Source organism: Bufo gargarizans, chromosome 1 (genome assembly GCF_014858855.1).
Source record: "Bufo gargarizans isolate SCDJY-AF-19 chromosome 1, ASM1485885v1, whole genome shotgun sequence".
NCBI classification, from domain to species: Eukaryota; Metazoa; Chordata; class Amphibia; order Anura; family Bufonidae; genus Bufo; species Bufo gargarizans.
In genome coordinates, this window is record NC_058080.1 from 52,318,865 (window position 1) to 52,337,215 (window position 18,351).

The 18,351-nt window shown below is 48.2% G+C and overlaps 2 protein-coding genes across 3 annotated transcripts; both read left to right on the forward strand.

The window, feature by feature from the left end:
* The first annotated feature begins 888 nt into the window (after positions 1 to 888).
* Positions 889 to 17,741, forward strand: UBOX5 (U-box domain containing 5). Its single transcript, XM_044295438.1, is given in 6 exon segments — positions 889 to 1,015; positions 12,125 to 12,217; positions 13,402 to 14,145; positions 14,147 to 14,579; positions 14,902 to 15,069; positions 15,795 to 17,741. Coding segments are annotated over 5 exon segments (1,608 nt in total). The 5' UTR covers positions 889 to 1,015; positions 12,125 to 12,163; the 3' UTR covers positions 16,004 to 17,741.
* On the forward strand, positions 897 to 5,842 carry FASTKD5 (FAST kinase domains 5). Of its 2 annotated transcripts, none has more exons than XM_044295432.1 (2): positions 897 to 955; positions 3,359 to 5,842. In XM_044295432.1, exon 2 carries the CDS (start codon positions 3,393 to 3,395, stop codon positions 5,712 to 5,714), a length of 2,322 nt encoding a protein of 773 aa, XP_044151367.1. In that variant the 5' UTR covers positions 897 to 955; positions 3,359 to 3,392; the 3' UTR covers positions 5,715 to 5,842. The 2 variants fall into 2 exon arrangements, with proteins under 2 accessions (XP_044151367.1, XP_044151362.1); XM_044295427.1 differs by having other exon boundaries at positions 908 to 1,015.
* Positions 17,742 to 18,351: the final 610 nt, after the last annotated feature.

Consider the following 18,351-nt stretch of genomic DNA (forward strand, 5'->3'; position numbering starts at 1 on the left):
GGGGTGCACTGATGGGTGCATTAATATTACTGGGGGGCACTAATGTGGACAGTATTAATTCTGGGAGGCAGTAATGGAGGCATTACTATCATTGGGGGCACTAATATTATTGGGAGCCACAGTATGATAGCAACTGAGCCGCTAGGAGCAACGGGGGCGTTTCCGTTACTCCTAGAGGGCCAGCTCTCTCTGCAACTGCCGCCCCCTCTGCACTTTGATTGACAGGACCAGGCGGTGAAGCCATGATTACACCCGGCCCTGTTGATCACAGTGCAGAGGGGGCAGCAGTTGGAGGGAGACGAGCAATGTCCCTAATAGGCTCAGCTCAGTCCTGTTCAAGTGAATGAGGAAAACTGCAATTCCAAGCACAACCACTATACAGTGTATGGCGCTGTGCTTGGCCCTCATACCTCAGATCAGGGACCAGCAACCTCCAGCACGCCAGCCGTTCTGAAACTATAATTCCCAGAATGCTTCATTCTAGTTTCACAGGGGCTGGACAGCCCAACGTTGCTAACCTTGCCTTAGATTGACAGTTTACTACGAGCTCCGCCCACATGCTTTAGATTGACAGATCAGTCCCGCCCCCATACTTTACATCTAAGTGACTAATAAATACTGGCTCCGCCCACACACCTCAGGATTGAAGGATAGGAAGCTGCTAGGCCCTCCCACATTGATACACCTCCTCCAGGCTCCGCCCTCACAGAGCTAGACCGCCAGATTCAGCCCTCATGGAGATAACGTCTAGCTCCGCCCACTTACAGGCAAAGCCGCGCCTCCACCATTCCTTCCAAACCCTCCCACTTACTGGCAGGACGCCGCGCGATTGACGTCACCCGAGAGCTGACCACGCCTCCTGCAGCTGTGACATTGTGGGTGTCATCAGTGCGCGCCGCCGGATTGCGTCTCTTCTCAGTGCATGGACGGGAGGCGATAGAGGAGAGCGGAGCGTGTAAGTCACCGGCGGATGTGCCCGCCTATGTAGACGGGGCCACTATACACTATATATACGGTGAGGCTTCATGTATCTATGCGCAGCACCTATGCCCTCGTCTCCTCCCAAAGCTGCCTGTGGCGGAGGTGTATAGAGACGGATCTATATCATCGACCAATCAGAGTTCAGCTCTCTTTTCCCCAGAGCGGTCATGGAAATGTAACCTGGCTTCTGATTGGTTGCTTAGTAGAAGGGCTCCAATATGTAGGGAAGTGCTGCTCGTGGCCCCTGGGAGGTTATAGAAGCCTGTTTTTCTTAGTTTATTTACATTTTACAAAAAATTTTAGTGTAATAATTTGGGCATTGGGAGTGAGTGAGGTGCCAACCTGCAGCTGAAAGATGTTGCGTGAGGGCGCAATTTTCCTGATAACTGTGTCTAATCTTTTGATGCCGTCTTGGTCGATGGTTAATTACGTCACGTCGCCCGTTATACTGCAAAATCTGCACGTTATATGCGAAGTGATACGGCGGCCATATTTCTCCTGCTGCCAAGGGTCATGCTGCAGCTTTATGGCAGTAATGGTTGGCATGGCAACAGGAAAATGCGCCCAGGGTGCCATGGGAGGGAGAGGCGACACTGCTGAAAGCTGCCATCAGAGGGCGCTCTATTCTGACTACCTGGGGTGAAATCTCAATTGGCGTCTCAACAATGGGTTGTGCACGTGACCCCATAACGTGTCGCTGCTGGCCGCCGTATATTCCGGAAATGTCTCCAGGTTGGATGCGGTCTGAGCCGGCTGTGTGAGATCTACATGTGTGCAGATTAGGCGGCTGCGCAGTCCTGTCTGGTCATTTTACAGAAAGAAAAAACGAGTGAAACGTTCCTGTCGGCGTCCTCATTGATTTCCGTGTTTTTTTTTTTTTTTTTTTTTTTTTTCCAATTGGCAATATGCTGGGAGTTATAGTTGTGTTAACAGCCTGATAGCTGTAGATTGGGGTATGTTCACACGGGGCATATATACATTGAGTGGAAAACTGCGCTGATTTAGGTTTTAAAATTTTGCATGGATTTTGCGCCGAAGTCCGTTTGAAACCGGTGGTAAGTCCACGTCCCATTGCTTTTAGTGGAAATCCACATGGGGCTACGTAGCTGCCTAGCTGTAAGTGGACTAGACTGTCACGTCGCAGTGCGACACCATAGGCTATCATTATAAAAATTGCCTCGCGACATATCGTCGTGTAGCCCCAGCCTAATGCGGGCACATATGAACATGGGACTAAAACAGATGTCTTCAGCTGCTAAGTGCACAGGTAATGGGTGTCATGGGTACAAAACTGCTGACAGATGCCCTTTACTGTATGAGGGCCACTGACTGCCCTGGCTCCACTACTGACGACTGCAGACGTGGCCTTCAGGGCTTTGCATTTAACTCCCATGGACAGTGACAAATGCCCTTTAAACGGCCTTTTCTACTAAGGGCACTCATGGTATATCCAAAGGGTCCCACCTCTAGGACTGGCAGCTATAACGGGTTTCACAAGACCCGGCCAGGCATTGATTTATTGGGTTTGCACCGTGACAAACGCAGCTCTGTCCACAGGATTGGGGGTAAGTTTCTGATCAGTGTGTGTGTCCGACCACTGGGACCCCCCACCGAGTGGGCCCGGTCATTCCCAGCCTCATCGGGGTGCCAGTCATGCATGTGCGTTTTGTCTCCATTTCAGTCTATGGGATTGCTGGACAGAGAACCAGTTGTAGCTCTGCTTTCTCTGGCAGTCCCATAATGTTGAATGGAACAGCAGCAGCATGTGTGACTGCCACATTAGTCAGACTGGGAAAGTCTCCGTTCTTGTGATCGGCAGGGGCCCCTGGTCTCCACAATCAGACAGTCCCCTACCCTGTGGATAGGGCATGTCTTTGTAATTAGACTATCCCTTTAATTCCAGTCTGAGAGTTGAGCAAGCTGAGGAACCCCTGTTCCCAATATAAGTGTGGGGGGGGGGGGGGGGGTCCCAGCGGTATAAAAATCCCTTTAAAAGAATATTCCTTTCATGTACAGTGGTTTTTTATTACTATTAGATTCCAAAAATACACAATTTTAATTATAAAACCCTAAAATACCGTCAGGGTCTCCTGCGCTATGTCTCACTCCCTACTGTTTTTTCTGTCCCCTTTAACAATGGGTATTTCTTTCTTAATTACTAAGCTTTACCTAACATCATGCAGTGAGCTCTTCTGTAACTTTCCATAGACCAATGGAACGTGTGGTGCCCGCCTGTTGGTGTTCTCGATGCACCCTCCGGCCTCTCTCTGCCTTAGCTCTTGTGGATTTTTTTTTCCAGTCTGATTGTTTTTTTGTGCACCGTTAATTATACCGCTGGAAGACACTCATCATCATTCTTCATCTACCCTTTTTTCAGCACTTGACGCCTCCGATTCGGCACCTCAGGACCCATGGCTACTGCACTATGTCGAGGACTGCCAGGAGGAGTTTTCCGTGCAGCCACCTTTTCATCCTTTTCCAGATGGTCGAGCACTAAAACTCCAGAAAAACTTAGGAGAATTACCGTTCAGCTTTCATCTTATTTCAAGAAGGTAGACGGCAATGCCGGAGACCTTCAAGATCTCGATAAACCTTCAGGATTTTCCACAACAATCAGTGATGTCAAGAAGGGACGGCCAGAACGTGACTACAAGCTGCCATACCCTAAGAAGAAAAAAAAGCTTGCGTTGCCTCCACGTACTTGGGATAAGTCATCAGAGAAATTTGAAAAGACCTATAGAAAAACCAAAAACGAAAATATATATGATGATGTAGAATCTTACGATACAATGGCCGATCCAAGAGGCTTCCAACAAAATAGACCGGAGTATAAATCTCTATGCTTCAATCCTGAACATACTGTGAATGTTTCCCTGGAGGAAAGTGAGACCCTTCTAGAGGCGGTGGCTTGTAATGGTAATCTAGCTCCTGCAGAAATTTCAAATTTTTTGGAGAAACTAAGTGGTCTACCTGAAGACCACATTGGTGGACTAAAATCAAATAAACAATTTGAAAAATTATGTAGCAACAGCATGGAAGCCCTTCAGCTCTACACACACGGAGACCTAATCCGTATCCTCAGCGCCTTTGTCCGATTCAAAATACCCACAAGCCATCCCATACTCAAAGCTTATGAAAAAGAGTTTTGTCGTCGGGTGTGGCACCTATCCACCAATGAGCTGCTACTGGTGGCGGATATGTGGCGATGCCTGTCATTCAGTGTCCCTAAATTTTTGGACATAATGTACAGTTATATGCACTTACGTTGTATGGACCTAAATTTGGCACAGGCCATCCAATTAATATACATAATCGGTGAAGGAAGACGTGCCACCGAAGAGCTCATGGAGAAACTTGAGGCGGTGGTATTGAGATATCTCCAGAGCATCAACCTCGAAGAAATTGGTACGGTTTGTCTTGGCTTTTTTAAGACCGGTCATGGACTATCAGAGTACCTAATGAGAAAGTTCGGTGATATGATCGTAGAAAACATAGACGACATAAGCAACTACTCTTTGGTGAACGTCCTTAAGATGTTCCGGTTCACCCGTGTTGACCATCTAGACTTTTTTAGGCAGGTTGGACAGGTGTCTCGGAAACGTATACCTGACATGGGAATTCAGGGTATCATGCATGTTACCCTTTCCTTCGCCTCGATGCATATTCTAGATGAAGACCTCATGAATACGGTAGCTTCAGTTATTCCAGATCGTGTATCTTACTGTAGGAGCAAAGACATTGCCAAGCTGCTATGGTCGTTTGGTATTCTGATGTATAACCCACCAAACGCCGATGTTTTTTACTCTGCCTTAATCAATGAAATCTATAAGAATCTCCAAGAATTTCTGAACTTTCCTGAACACTTCTTGACTTGTCTGATGGCCCTGGCTTTCTGTCAGAGGTTCCCATTAGATCTAATTAAGGTGGCCTTAAGTGAAGAATTTCTCATCCAGTCTACTAAAATAAGCATGTTTGAACTTAAGAAGGATCTCTTCACTATAGCGGGCAGTGTTGAGATCGAATGCCCTGAGTACGCCGGAGAAACTATTTCCCCCCAGCTTCGGCAAGAAGTAACAGAAATGCTCGTCCGTTTGTCCAACCAGGACATATACGTAAAGGAGGAGGCCCTCGAAGCTGCCTCGATGTTAGAAATCTTGTTGGGAGGACCAGAGTTTGTAAAGCACCACATGATCTTGCCTCATAGTAGATCAAAAGATCTGGAGGTCCACTTTGATTCTAACAACAAGCCCATCCCAATAAATTTAGAGATTCTTAAAGTGGCGCAATCTAAGAAGAAGCCCATCGGTGTTCACATCACCAATGATCTCATGAGTCAGTTACTGAATAGAAACTTGAACCAAACTTGTGATGGTACCCAGAATGGTCCAAAGACTGGTTCCAGACCTAAGACTGCTGAAATCACCATAGACCTGCTGTCCCAGTTGACCGTGGGACGGAAGCGTAATAAGAAACCTGAAACTGAGGTCATTAAGCTGGCCATTCAGGTTACTAACCGGAATCACTATTGTTATGGCCAGAAATGGCTCTTGGGTCTCCATGCCATGAAAAGGAGGCAGCTGCAGAAGTTGGGTTATGTGGTGGTCGAGCTGCCTTACTGGGAGTGGTATCCCCTCGCGAAATGTTCCCAGTCAGAAAAACTTTCCTATCTGCATTACAAAGTGTACGAGTCTCTGGACCTGCGGGAGGTGATGGACTGTTGTGTTGACTGCTGATTACTTCGCGATCCTACCTCCGGTGCAACAGTGCGGGCTCATCGCTGACCCACCAGGACGGAATGGACGGGAATCAGTATGGAGTCACAACCTAGTTCATTCTTCAGTAACACAGTCCTGCTGGTGCCGCAAGCAAGTTATACACCTAATAAAATGATTGCAGGATTTATTATTTGTGTCTGTCTTATTATTTTTCAGCAAATTAAATTTTTTATTTTAATTTTTTTTTCCCTTTTTTTTTTTTTTTTTTGGTACATCTAAATCAGGCATGCTCAACCTGTGGCCCTCCAAGCTGTTGTAAAACTACAACGCCCACAATGCCGTGCTATAGGCTGATAGCTGTAGGCTGTTCGGGCATGCTGGGAGTTGGAGTTTTGCAACAGCTGAAGGGTCGCAGGTTGAGCATGCCTGATCTAAATCACAAAAAAAAAAAAAAAAACTCCTTTTGTGAGGAGGGGTTCTCCACTTTTGCCATATTGATGACCTATCATTAACAGATCGGCGGGTGTCTGAGGATAGTTAAACAATATAGCACCATGAAGACATTTTACCACCTATACACATTCGACTATGGGAACCCGACTCTCGGCACCACCATCGATCTTCTGTTTGAGGAGACGGCAGCCCAACTGTGAGTGCCGTGGCCTCCTCACTTGACTGGAGCTGAGCTGCACCTAGGCCACGTGACAGATGAACGTGACATCACACAGTCTAGAAAGAGGCCTAAGCACTGGCGGAGCGCCGCAGCCTCTTCATACAGCGGATGATCAGAGGTCCCAGGAGTCAGACCCTCTCCGATCTCATATTGATGAGTATTGGCCATCTATATGTAAATCATGGAGAACCCCTTTAAATAGCAGACAGACCTGCAAAACTAGACGCCAGCAGTAAAGGTGTCATGCGTTGGTTACGCGAATCCTGGGCTGTCACTTTGTGATCATCCATATCTGTTAAAACCTGTGTACCAAGTTATAAAAGCATATTAAAGATTATTATTTTTATCAGTAACTGTGCCCACCTTGCTGCCACGGCCCCCGTGTCTTCCTTGCCCTGCCGCAGTCCACAAGACATGTCATGAGAAAGTAAACCTGGGAACTGATGAGTGTTGTCCACTTCAGAAAACCCTTTCTCAAATACCCTTTAGTGCATTCTGAATTATTGGAGAGTCCCTTCTTTCAGACCTTCATCAATAAGCTTGGAGAAAAGAGCAGCCACCATGAGTGTCTTATCTCTGGAGGACCTGCCTCGTTTTCCCTGTGGGGGCGCTGTTTGAGAATGTCACACATGCTTCCAGATTACAGCTGATCGCTGGGGGTCTCCTCAGCAGATTTGCCTTTTAAAATGGATGGCCGGAGCTCTAACTATCACATGGATGAGAAATGCGAATTTGGGGCCAATGTCAAGGAAGATTCTTGGGAATCTCGGAATCACAGGTTGCCCCATCAGAGGAGTTTATAAGGGGTCCTCGCACTAGAGAATTGGTGCTCACAGGCAATTCCATCTAAAATCATAGGGGGGGAAAAAGTAGAAAAAAAAATTCTATAAAAGTGGCAAGAAAACAGAAGACCACCCTGTCCATTTAGTCTCCATCTAAAGTGGGCATGTATTGGCTTTCTTGATTTTCATCACAAATTGAGCATTGGGGGATGTTTTCACCATTTCCTATGTTCAACCGTTATTGCTGGGGTCCCCCAAAGAGATCTTATCAAGGAGGATATTGAATGAGGGGTGCGATTCCTTCTGTAAAATTTGGAATAGAATTAGGGGGGTTTCATTGTGTAATTTTGTTGGTCAGTGAACCTGTTACCTGAATCTTAAAGGGCATCTGTCAGCAGTTTTTTACCTATGACACTGGCTGATCTGTATCATGTGCACTTGGCAGCTGAAAACATCATCTGTGTTGGTCCCATGTACATATGTATTGCTGATAGAGAGATATATATATATACAATTGAGCCTCTAGGAGCAACGGGGGAGTTGCCGTTACACCTAGAGGCTCAGCTCTCTCTGCAGCTGTCACGCCCTCTCTAATTGACGGGGCCAGGTGTGATGACGATTACTCTACCTGACCCTGTCAATCAAAGTGGAGAGGGAGCGAAGCCTCTGTGTGTAACGACAACGCCCTCGTTGCTCCTAGAGGCTCTCTTGCATACATTTTTCTCAGCAATGCGGGCACCTGTGAACATGGGACCAACACAGACGCCTTCAGCTGCCGAGTGCACATGTGACAGGTCAGCCAGTGTCATAGGGACAAACTATACTGCCAGGACTATGAGACTCGTTATGTTCATATGTCTGGTTGTGAGTGAAATTATACACCATTCCCTATACTCAGATCTGCAAGCGTCATGGTTTGGTGATATAAAAATGATAGTTGAGTGTTCTTATTTCTTCCTTTTTTTTTTTGACTATTTAGATCTTGTTGTACCCGTTATTGACCACTAGGTGGTGCCATTGCTCTTAAGACCAAATCCTTCCTCGTTAGAATGATTATTTTCTGAACTGATTGTCAGCGGCGAGGTACCGGTGAGCAGCTCTGTCGTACTGGGAAAAACCATAGCACTAGTTCAATAGAGGATGGGTACGGGCAGTGGTTGAGACTATTCACTCTCCATTACGGGCAGGGCCGTCTTTAATAGTGATTGGACCCTGGGCAAGAATTTACTTGGGCCCCCTGGATCCCGCCTTCGTACATCACCGATCACCTCAGCAATAAACTGCATAGAAAAGTGCAGTGTGTGAGTATCGCAAGCTGTACAGCAATATAAGTGACAGGAATGTGCAGTGTGGTAGTGTATCATAGCCCGTAGGGAAGCATTGGGAGGCTATTGCGCATGCGCGGCTTCATAGAGATGCTTTGAATCAATGCATTTCTATAAGGTGTGTTTAGCGTGAAGGCCAGTGTGCAACACCGGACTAGGAAGCGCCTCTAGTGGCCGTCTGATGAGTGGTCACTAGACGTGTTCCTTGGCAGTAATGTAAACACTGCCTTTTTCTGAAAAGGCAGTGTTTACATTAAAAATATTGCAGAGACGCGCTATAGACACCGGAACTACTACATTTACCTGTTGTGGTTCTGGTGACTATTGTGTGCCTTAATATAGAGAAGAAAAAATGGCTGTATCATTATTCTAAAAATTAAAAAAGCACAACTTCTGACACAAATATCTAGTGTTTTGCAGATTACTTAGGTTTTTGAGGAGGAAAATAAGAAAATATTTTGAACCAAAATGTGTGCTTTTGGTGGGTTTTGAACTAATGGTGGTCTGTGGATGACACTGTTATTGGGGGAGATCTGTGGATGACACTGTTATTGGGGGAGATCTGTGGATGACACTGTTATTGGGGGGGGGGAATCTGTGGATGACGCTGTTATTGGGGGGGGGGGGATCTGTGGATGACGCTGTTATTGGGGGGGGGGGGGGAATCTGTGGATGACGCTGTTATTGGGGGGGGGGGGAATCTGTGGATGACGCTATTATTGGGGGGGGGAATCTGTGGATGACGCTGTTATTGGGGGGGGGAATCTGTGGATGACGCTGTTATTGGGGGGGGGAATCTGTGGATGACGCTGTTATTGGGGGGGGGAATCTGTGGATGACGCTGTTATTGGGGGGGGGAATCTGTGGATGACGCTGTTATTGGGGGGGGAATCTGTGGATGACGCTGTTATTGGGGGGGGGGAATCTGTGGATGACGCTGTTATTGGGGGGGGGAATCTGTGGATGACGCTGTTATTGGGGGGGGAATCTGTGGATGACGCTGTTATTGGGGGGGGGGAATCTGTGGATGACGCTGTTATTGGGGGGGGGAATCTGTGGATGACGCTGTTATTGGGGGGGGGAATCTGTGGATGACGCTGTTATTGGGGGGGGAATCTGTGGATGACGCTGTTATTGGGGGGGGGGGAATCTGTGGATGACGCTGTTATTGGGGGGGGGGGAAAATCTGTGGATGACGCTGTTATTGGGGGGGGGAATCTGTGGATGACGCTGTTATTGGGGGGGGGAATCTGTGGATGACGCTGTTATTGGGGGGGGGGGAAATCTGTGGATGACGCTGTTATTGGGGGGGGGGGAAATCTGTGGATGACGCTGTTATTGGGGGGGGGGGGAATCTGTGGATGACGCTGTTATGGGGGGGGGAAATCTGTGGATGACGCTGTTATTGGGGGGGGGAAATCTGTGGATGACGCTGTTATTGGGGGGGGGGAAATCTGTGGATGACGCTGTTATTGGGGGGGGGAAATCTGTGGATGACGCTGTTATTGGGGGGGGGGAAATCTGTGGATGACGCTGTTATTGGGGGGGGGGGAAATCTGTGGATGACGCTGTTATTGGGGGGGGGGGAAATCTGTGGATGACGCTGTTATTGGGATCTGTGGATGACGCTGTTATTGGGGGGGGGGGGATCTGTGGATGACGCTGTTATTGGGGGGGGGGAAATCTGTGGATGACGCTGTTATTGGGGGGGGGAAATCTGTGGATGACGCTGTTATTGGGGGGGGGGAATCTGTGGATGACGCTGTTATTGGGATCTGTGGATGACGCTGTTATTGGGGGGGGGGGGATCTGTGGATGACGCTGTTATTGGGGGGGGGGATCTGTGGATGACGCTGTTATTGGGGGGGGGTGTTTGTGGATGACGCTGTTATTGGGGGATCTGTGGATGACTCTGTTATTGGGGGATCTGTGGATGACGCTGTTATTGGGGGGGGGATCTGTGGATGACAAATATATAGCAACTTATGCTATATGTGTCATCCACATATCCCCCCCCCCCCCCATAAGTGTCCCCCAATACATCGGGCCCCGCCACTCACATGCAGTATTCATATCTAAACAGTAATCCTTAACCTCGAGTAACTTAAACTTTAAAGCAGCGCTATCCTGTTTACTCCCTTACAATCAAGCTCCGGTAACAGGCGGAGCGGGCGGCGACGTAACGTCACTCATTTGCGTCACGCGCCTGCTCCGCCTGCTTCATTCATAAAGTGGGAGCTTGATTGTAAGGTAGTAAACAGGATAGCGCTGCTTTAAAGTTAGTTACTCGAGGTTAAGGATTGCTGTTTAGATATGTATACTGCTGTGAGCGGTGGGGCCCTGTGTAAGAGTTCAGTGACTGCACCGGGCCCCTGCCGCGGGTTGCCGGCCTCCAGCCCCTCCTCCCTCCCCGCTGATACATCACTGCGCTGTGCAGCATCGCAGCCGGCGATGTATAAGCGTTAGCAATGTAAAAATGGCAGCATTCGCCCCATAAGATGCACTGCCATTTCCCCCCCACATTTGGGGCGAAAAATGCAGTAATATAGCTTACAGTGAATTGCTGTAAATACTTGCAGTTCTGAAGACTCCCGCAGGCTCAGGATCAGTGCTCTGGGCTGGAAGTGGGCGCCGCTCTGCAGTTCAGGAAGGAGACTGGGGCTCGGCTCACCCTAGCGTGACGTCACTGCGCGTGGCGTGCGCAATAGGCAAGGGAGGTCGGGAGGAGGAGCAAGCAAGCAAGTACCATATTTTTCACCCTATAAGACGCATCGGCCGATGAGATGCACCTAGGTTTGAGAGGGGAACAATAAGAAAAAATTTTTTTTTTCATAACACCTCAGGTCAGTCCACCAATCAGACCTCCAATGTTAATAAGACCCCCGATGAGACCTCAGCTTAGACCCTAATGTGAATGACCCCCAATCGGACCTCGGATAAGAGCCTTATATCAGCCCCCATGTGCCTTTCCTGCTCCCGACGCCGCTGCTCCTCACCGCCCGCGCTCGGTCTTCCTCCACTTCAGTCTGCTGTGCTGTGAACTGGCGGTCACAGCTTGACCTCACATGTACGCAGCGCTTCCCGGTCCTCCGGATCATAGATGTCATATGTACAGCGCTATGGAATGAATGGCGCTTTAATAATAAATAATAATTTGTGGGCAGTGGCCAGCGGGGCTCAAGAGGCAGCTGCCTTGGGGCCCCCCACGAGCAACTGGTCTCAGGGCAGCTGCCCCTTTTGCCCTGCGTTAAAGACGGCCCTGATTACGTTACGGGGCATGTATGGCCTCCTTGGTACAGAGCAGTGCCACCTCCTTACATTGGCCTCATTAGGTGATTCTCCCTACAAGCAGTGCTTCCTTATACCCCGATATGGAGTCCAATACAGCAGACCGCTACTTTTATTTTATTTTTTTATTTGATTTTTTTCTGTTGGATTCGTACAGAATCTAAGAGAAAACAACATCAGTAAGCTGAGGCATATGGAGGTACGATAGTAATACCGCCATGTGCATGTCCAAACCCTTAGGAACGCCGAACCCTTTAAGAAGTCCCGAGGAACAGCGCACTATGGCACTTGCTGGTCTGACGCATACAAGTAGCTGCTCAGGAGCCGACGCATTGATGGTATCCTCATTTCATCTCCTAGGTGTTGCTGCGTGGAGACCTCTCAGAATACTCCTCCAAGATGGTTGTAAACCTCTGCCTTCCTCAGTTCAAGCCACGGGTCATTTGCAGCAAGGTGATCTTAAATTTTTTGGGCTTTTTTGTTTGTGAAGGTTTTTGGTTGGAGCCTCCATGTGCAGCATGACACAGCTGAAGCTTGGGCTGCACAAGGAAATCGGCTGGGATTTAAAGGGGTTGTCTCATCTCGCACATTGAAGGCATATCACTAGGATAGGCCACCAATGTCATATAGATGCAAGTCCTAGAATGGATCCTCGAAAGTGAAGGAGAGCGCACCGCGCATGCGCAGCATGCTTTCCATTCATTTCTATGTGCGTTCCCCAAATAAGCGCGCGTGCTCAGATACTTTTGGAAGTCCCGTAGAAATGAATGGAGAGAGCACTGCGTAAACAAGACCGCTGCTTCATTCACTTCTGTGAGACTGCTGGAAATAGCCAAGCCAATGCTCTCCGCTCACTTCGGGTGTCACGGTCTGTAGAAGGGTCCCACCTCTGTGACCTGCACCTATCTGACATCGGTGGCATGTCCTAGCAATATGCCATATATGTCTGAGATCAGACAACCCCTTAAGATGTGAGTAATCGCTGTTTCTTTATTTTTTCACATTCCAGGGACCCCCTGTCACCCTTTGTTCTGGCTCATAGAAGGGGCCCGTTCATGGAAACCCCCTTCTGTGATGTCCATATGTTCTGGAATGACACATGGAGAGGGTTCATGAGACAACCCGTTAAAAGGGTTTTCCAAGATTTTTATTTTTTTACTGACAACCTATCTGATCGTGGGGGTCCGACACCCGGGACCCCCACTGATCAGCTGTTGAGCGCCACGGCCTTCTCTTTGCTTACTGAACACAGCGCCATACATTGTATAGTGGTTGTGCTTAGTAATGCAGCGGCGCCTAAGCCACGTGACCGATGAACGTGTCGTCACTGGCCTAGGAAAAGCAGCGAGAAGGCCGTGGCTGCCTTCTCAAACAGCTGATTGGTGAGAATCCTGGGTGTTGGAACCCCACCCATCAGGTACTGATGACGTATCCTGAGGGTAGGTCCTCATTAAAAAAAATATATATCTAAAAAAAAAAAACTTTAAGTTACCGAACCCTGGAAGCAGACTTTGAAATCTCAGTCCATTATGCACAAAGCCGTCCAGGGATCCTTGACTTTGGAAGACCACTATGCACAATATTAGAATTATTTTTATTTTTTGTGTTGCTTTTATATATCTTTTTCTTGTTTTTAGATAAGTGCTGATGGCTACGAAGTGGAGAATCTGGTCTCCGAAGACCTCGCTAAAAGGAATCGTGGTTTTCGCTGTGAATATTTCATTAAGCCTCCTATACACCTCACCTTCTCGTTTCCATTTAATATAGATATATGTAGGATTAATATAGACACCTCCTCAGGGGGGCACCAGCACTTTTCAGGAATAGACATTTACTCAGCTACCTCCACCAACAAACCGTCTTGGAGTAACCATGAGCCAGCTTCAGTTGGCCAGGCACTGGAGAAAGAAGTCTTTGCTTTGGTGGGGAAAGTTGTGCTGAAAAATCAAAGTAAGGCGACGTTCAACAACAGAGGCTTCAAACCGAGACACCCATTCCATCAGACCGATAACGTGATGTCTTACCATGGGTCGTCTTGCCAAGATCTGTGGAATAAGGGCCAGAACTCTCTGAGTAACGTTACCCACCTGAAGATCTGTATAACGCATGTAGCGGGGGGTACGCCTTGTAGTATAAAGAGGGTGGAAGTGTGGGGGCAGCCTGCAAAGACTTGCCCAAAGGAAGTGGTGGAGAACGTTTACCAGATCGCTTGTCTAAGTCTTCCCCAGGGCTTTGGGCAGCAGCGTCCCTCATCACCTATGGAAGGTAACCACATGTCTTATAATAACTCAGAAAATACACAGCACAGCCTGAGTGAGCTCGCTGTTCTCCTCCAAGATGTCCCCGAGGAGTTTCTGGACCCAATTACACTGGAGATCATGACCTTTCCCCATAGTCCTTCCATCAGGGAAAGTCATTGACCAAAGCACACTTGATAAATGCAACCAAAGCGAAGCGTCGTGGGGCAGGATGCCAAGCGACCCGTTTACGGGCGTTCCTTACACGCCACACTCCCAGCCTCTCCCTCATCCTCCACTCAAGGCTAGGATAGACTACTTCCTCTTACAGCACAATATTCCTGGCTCCAACCTCCTGGGAAGAGCACGAGTTGGTGGCCCCCTGACCCCTTCTGTCATAGCACTGTCCTCCATGAAGAGGAAGGTGGAATGGATGGAGGATTCGGCCAATGACGGCGATAACGTAGACACCTACTTTTCAGCGTTGAGTGGCCTCTCGTCTACCTCAGAGCTCGGAACGAAGAAGATGAAAACGGAAAATGACAGTCAAACGTCACAGATGGATTGCTCAAATTCAGGTATTCTCAGCAATCTCTATGTCCACCGTGCCAAACAAGTATAGAGGATGAGTGTCCAAGGACAGGACTAGGTGTAATGATGCTTTCACTGCCTGTCAATCAAAGTGCAGAGGGCGCTGCAGTTGCAGAGAGAGCTGAGCCTCTAGGTGTAACGGCAACGCCCCTGTTGCTCCTAGAGGCTCATCAGCAATGCGGGCACATATGAACAGATGCCTTCAGCTGCCAAGTGTACATGTAATGGGTCAGCTAGTTTCATAGGTACAAACCTGCTGACAGATGTCCTTTTAAGATCGATTTATTTTATTTATTTATTTGTACACAGAGTCAATGTCCCATGAGCAGAGACTGACACAGAGTCTGGACCAGGCTCTCACCACAGCCCTGGGCTCCATGCCATCGTACACAGCAAAGTTCATGAAAAGTCAACAGCAAGGATTTCACATGGAGAATGCCGGGAGCCCACCCTGGACCACAGCCTCGTCTTTTACTGGTATTGTTCTAGACAAGTCATTAGATCACTACTGGCATATTGAGGGTTGCAGGAAGGACACACCCGTCTTCCCTGCATCCCTAGCACCTTTTCTTTAAAAAATAAAAATAAAATCAGCTCCTATAGCCGTGACTAAGACTGCAGGATTTTGCTTCTGTACTTGGATTGTAAATGTATTACTTAAAATATATATTTTTTTTTTAATTCTGCACTTATAGAAGTTTGTAGGTTTTATATTTGACGGTTGTTTCTGGTGTTTGGAGTAGTAGTGGACTACTTTGGAGTAGTTTTCTACTGTAGCTGTCCCCTAGCTGTTCTGTGCAGGAGCCTGAGCCAGTTGTTTCCCTCCCCTGTATCATATACAGAAACTGGACTCTGCCTCCCCTCCCTCCCTGTCGTACACTTGCAGTATTACTCCAGATCAGGGCTGGCCAACCTGTGGCCCTCCAGCTGTTGTGAAACTACAACTCCCACCATGCCTTGCTGTGGGCTGATAGCTGTAGGCGGTCTAGGCATGCTGGGAGTTGTAGTTTTGCCACAGCTGGAGAGCCTCAGGTTGGCCATCCCTGCTCTAGATGGATTCTCCAACCTCATTATCGATCTGTGCAGGACATCAGAGCTTAAACGCCCTTCTCGAAATATTCAAAAAATGCCGTAGGTTATAATTCTGTATTGAATTCACCTTTTTCAAGTCTTTTGTTCATGTCTGATCTTTTATTCTGCAGAGCATGCGAGGAGCGGCACGCTTCAAGGCTGCACATCGTGTTTGAGGACATTTTCAGCTTACTGTAAAACTGAACCCATTTACCAGCTTTCGTGCGGCCACCTTATGTGTCGCCCCTGCCTGGCTGAAACCCAAAAGTCGCTGTCGGTGGTCTGCAAGAATTGCAATCGGACCGTCGCCACCCGAGACGTGCTGAGGGTCCACCTGTAGACCAGAGAAGCCAATCACGTTCAGCTTCCTTGCGGGATATAACGCTTAAACGGGACACAACCTTTGCTGCTAATCTCTCCAGACTTGTGCGTATTTATTTAGAAAGGTCACATTAGGAGCTATAACCGGCGCCCTAGGCTTTGGCGTCTTTGCTCACTCATAGTTGTGCTGGTGAAACACCCCCCCCCCCCCAAAAAAAAAAAAAGTCCTAGATTTTGTGTTTACAATGGGATTCCATACTGTGCTATGTGAATAACATGGACGCCTGATTGAGGCTGATTTGGAAATAAGTGCAATTGTGTATCGTGATCCTTGTGCTTTCCTTCCTCGGTGCCTGATACGTTCCCCACGTGGTTTTCGTAAGTACAGGCCTCGTAAACACTGTTATGCCCTGCTGGTCACCCGAGCATTTCGGTAGTAATAGTACTGCCATACTTGGGCACGGTTTGTGCACAGACCGCCCTCGTCTTCCTTTAGTTGTCTAATGTGGATATGAAATAAATGCAGAATGTGTTTGAGTTCAAGGAATCGAGGGCTGGAGTTGCCAGTGTCCCATACATATAGCCTCCACCTATGTGTACACCTGCTGCGCAAGCTTCCTGTCACATGATTTGAGTGCAGTTTGCAATATGGCCGCCTCCATTCAATAATTAAACATCTCAGGAACTTGCTGGAGATTTGAGGTCCAATTCCCGGGTCATTTTATGTTTTCAGTTTTTTTGCCAAAACTAATCAATCCTTAGCCCCTGTCTAAATATGTTCACTTACTATTACTGGGGTCAGGTATGGATTCCAGGGGTCTCCCATTGAGTTTGTCAGAGGGTGCACAGATTTTGGTCCCTCTTGTGATGGGCCTCGCAAGTTTAAAGTTTTTATGGAGTCGCCTTGATGGCTGCAGCAGTTATGGAAACTGGTGGGACTGATACTTCCATAGCTTCATTCAGTAAGAGATTGTCCAGATGAGCTTGAGAGAACTGTTGCGGGCAGCCTGTTGTTAAGCTGTAGTGTAAAGCATGGCAGGAAGCCATTGACTTCATCAGACATGGATTATTATTTTTTTGTACTCCAAACGACTACACTGTCGCTGAGGCAGAGTTAATTGATTGTAACTGAGAAGGAGGAAGCAAGGTATTCGCAGGCATCAAATATATGAAATAGGTTTTCAGGGACTACAGTATTGATGGGCTATTCTAGGGATTGGTCTTTGAAGTCAGATCGTGGGGGTTTGACTTGGGGCACCTTGCCGTCTCTGTTGATATAGTGACTAAAGGGTCCTGGCTTTCGCTGGAGTGATGCGTCCCATTCCTTGTCTTATCTGTACAGCACCATACTTTCAGTGGTGGCTGTACCTGGTATTGCCGCTCATTCCCATTCTAGTGAGCCAGTACTAAAAGTGCAGAGCGCACCGGCCCCTTCGTCCAGCAGACCGGTCAGGGTGCCGGCCATCAGTATTATAGTCAATGGAAACTACCACTGCACTTCTATGTGGTCTTGTGCTGGGAAGTCAAATGTCTCACATCGTCACCATGTCCTTGTAAAGTAAGGCTTCCATGCTCCAATAGACCTTAACTGTTCTCTCCATCGCTTTTCTATTGCCAGCATATATGTCCATCAACCCTGCATGATGGGCTGCAGTAAACGATTATTTCAGTAATCGAGTATTCTATCGATTATTTTTTACGATTTGAGTATTCTAATAAGAAAAAAAGGAATTAGATTGTTTTCCTTTATAAAAACTCATCAGACCCCCTGCCATCAGTCCCCAACACCCTTCGTCCCCCAGTGCCATCAGCTCCCCCCAGTGCCATCAGCTCCCCCCAGTGCCATCAGCTCCCCCCAGTGCCATCAGCTCCCCCCAGTGCCATCAGCTCCCCCCAGTGCCATCAGCTCCCCCCAGTGCCATCAGCTCCCCCCAGTGCCATCAGCCCCTCCATGCCATCCATTGCCATGTCCCCCACTGCCATCAGATCACCACCTCCATGTCCCCCACTGCCATCAGATCACCACCTCCATGTCCCCCACTGCCATCAGATCACCACCTCCATGTCCCCCACTGCCATCAGATCACCACCTCCATGTCCCCCACTGCCATCAGATCACCACCTCCATGTCCCCCACTGCCATCAGATCACCACCTCCATGTCCCCCACTGCCATCAGATCACCACCTCCATGTCCCCCACTGCCATCAGATCACCACCTCCATGTCCCCCACTGCCATCAGATCACCACCTCCATGTCCCCCACTGCCATCAGATCACCACCTCCATGTCCCCCACTGCCATCAGATCACCACCTCCATGTCCCCCACTGCCATCAGATCACCACCTCCATGTCCCCCACTGCCAT

Excerpts from the sequence above, each read along its gene's own strand:
- FASTKD5 (XM_044295432.1), top strand. The coding sequence starts at position 3,393 with ATGGCTACTGCACTATGTCGAGGACTGCCAGGAGGAGTTTTCCGTGCA.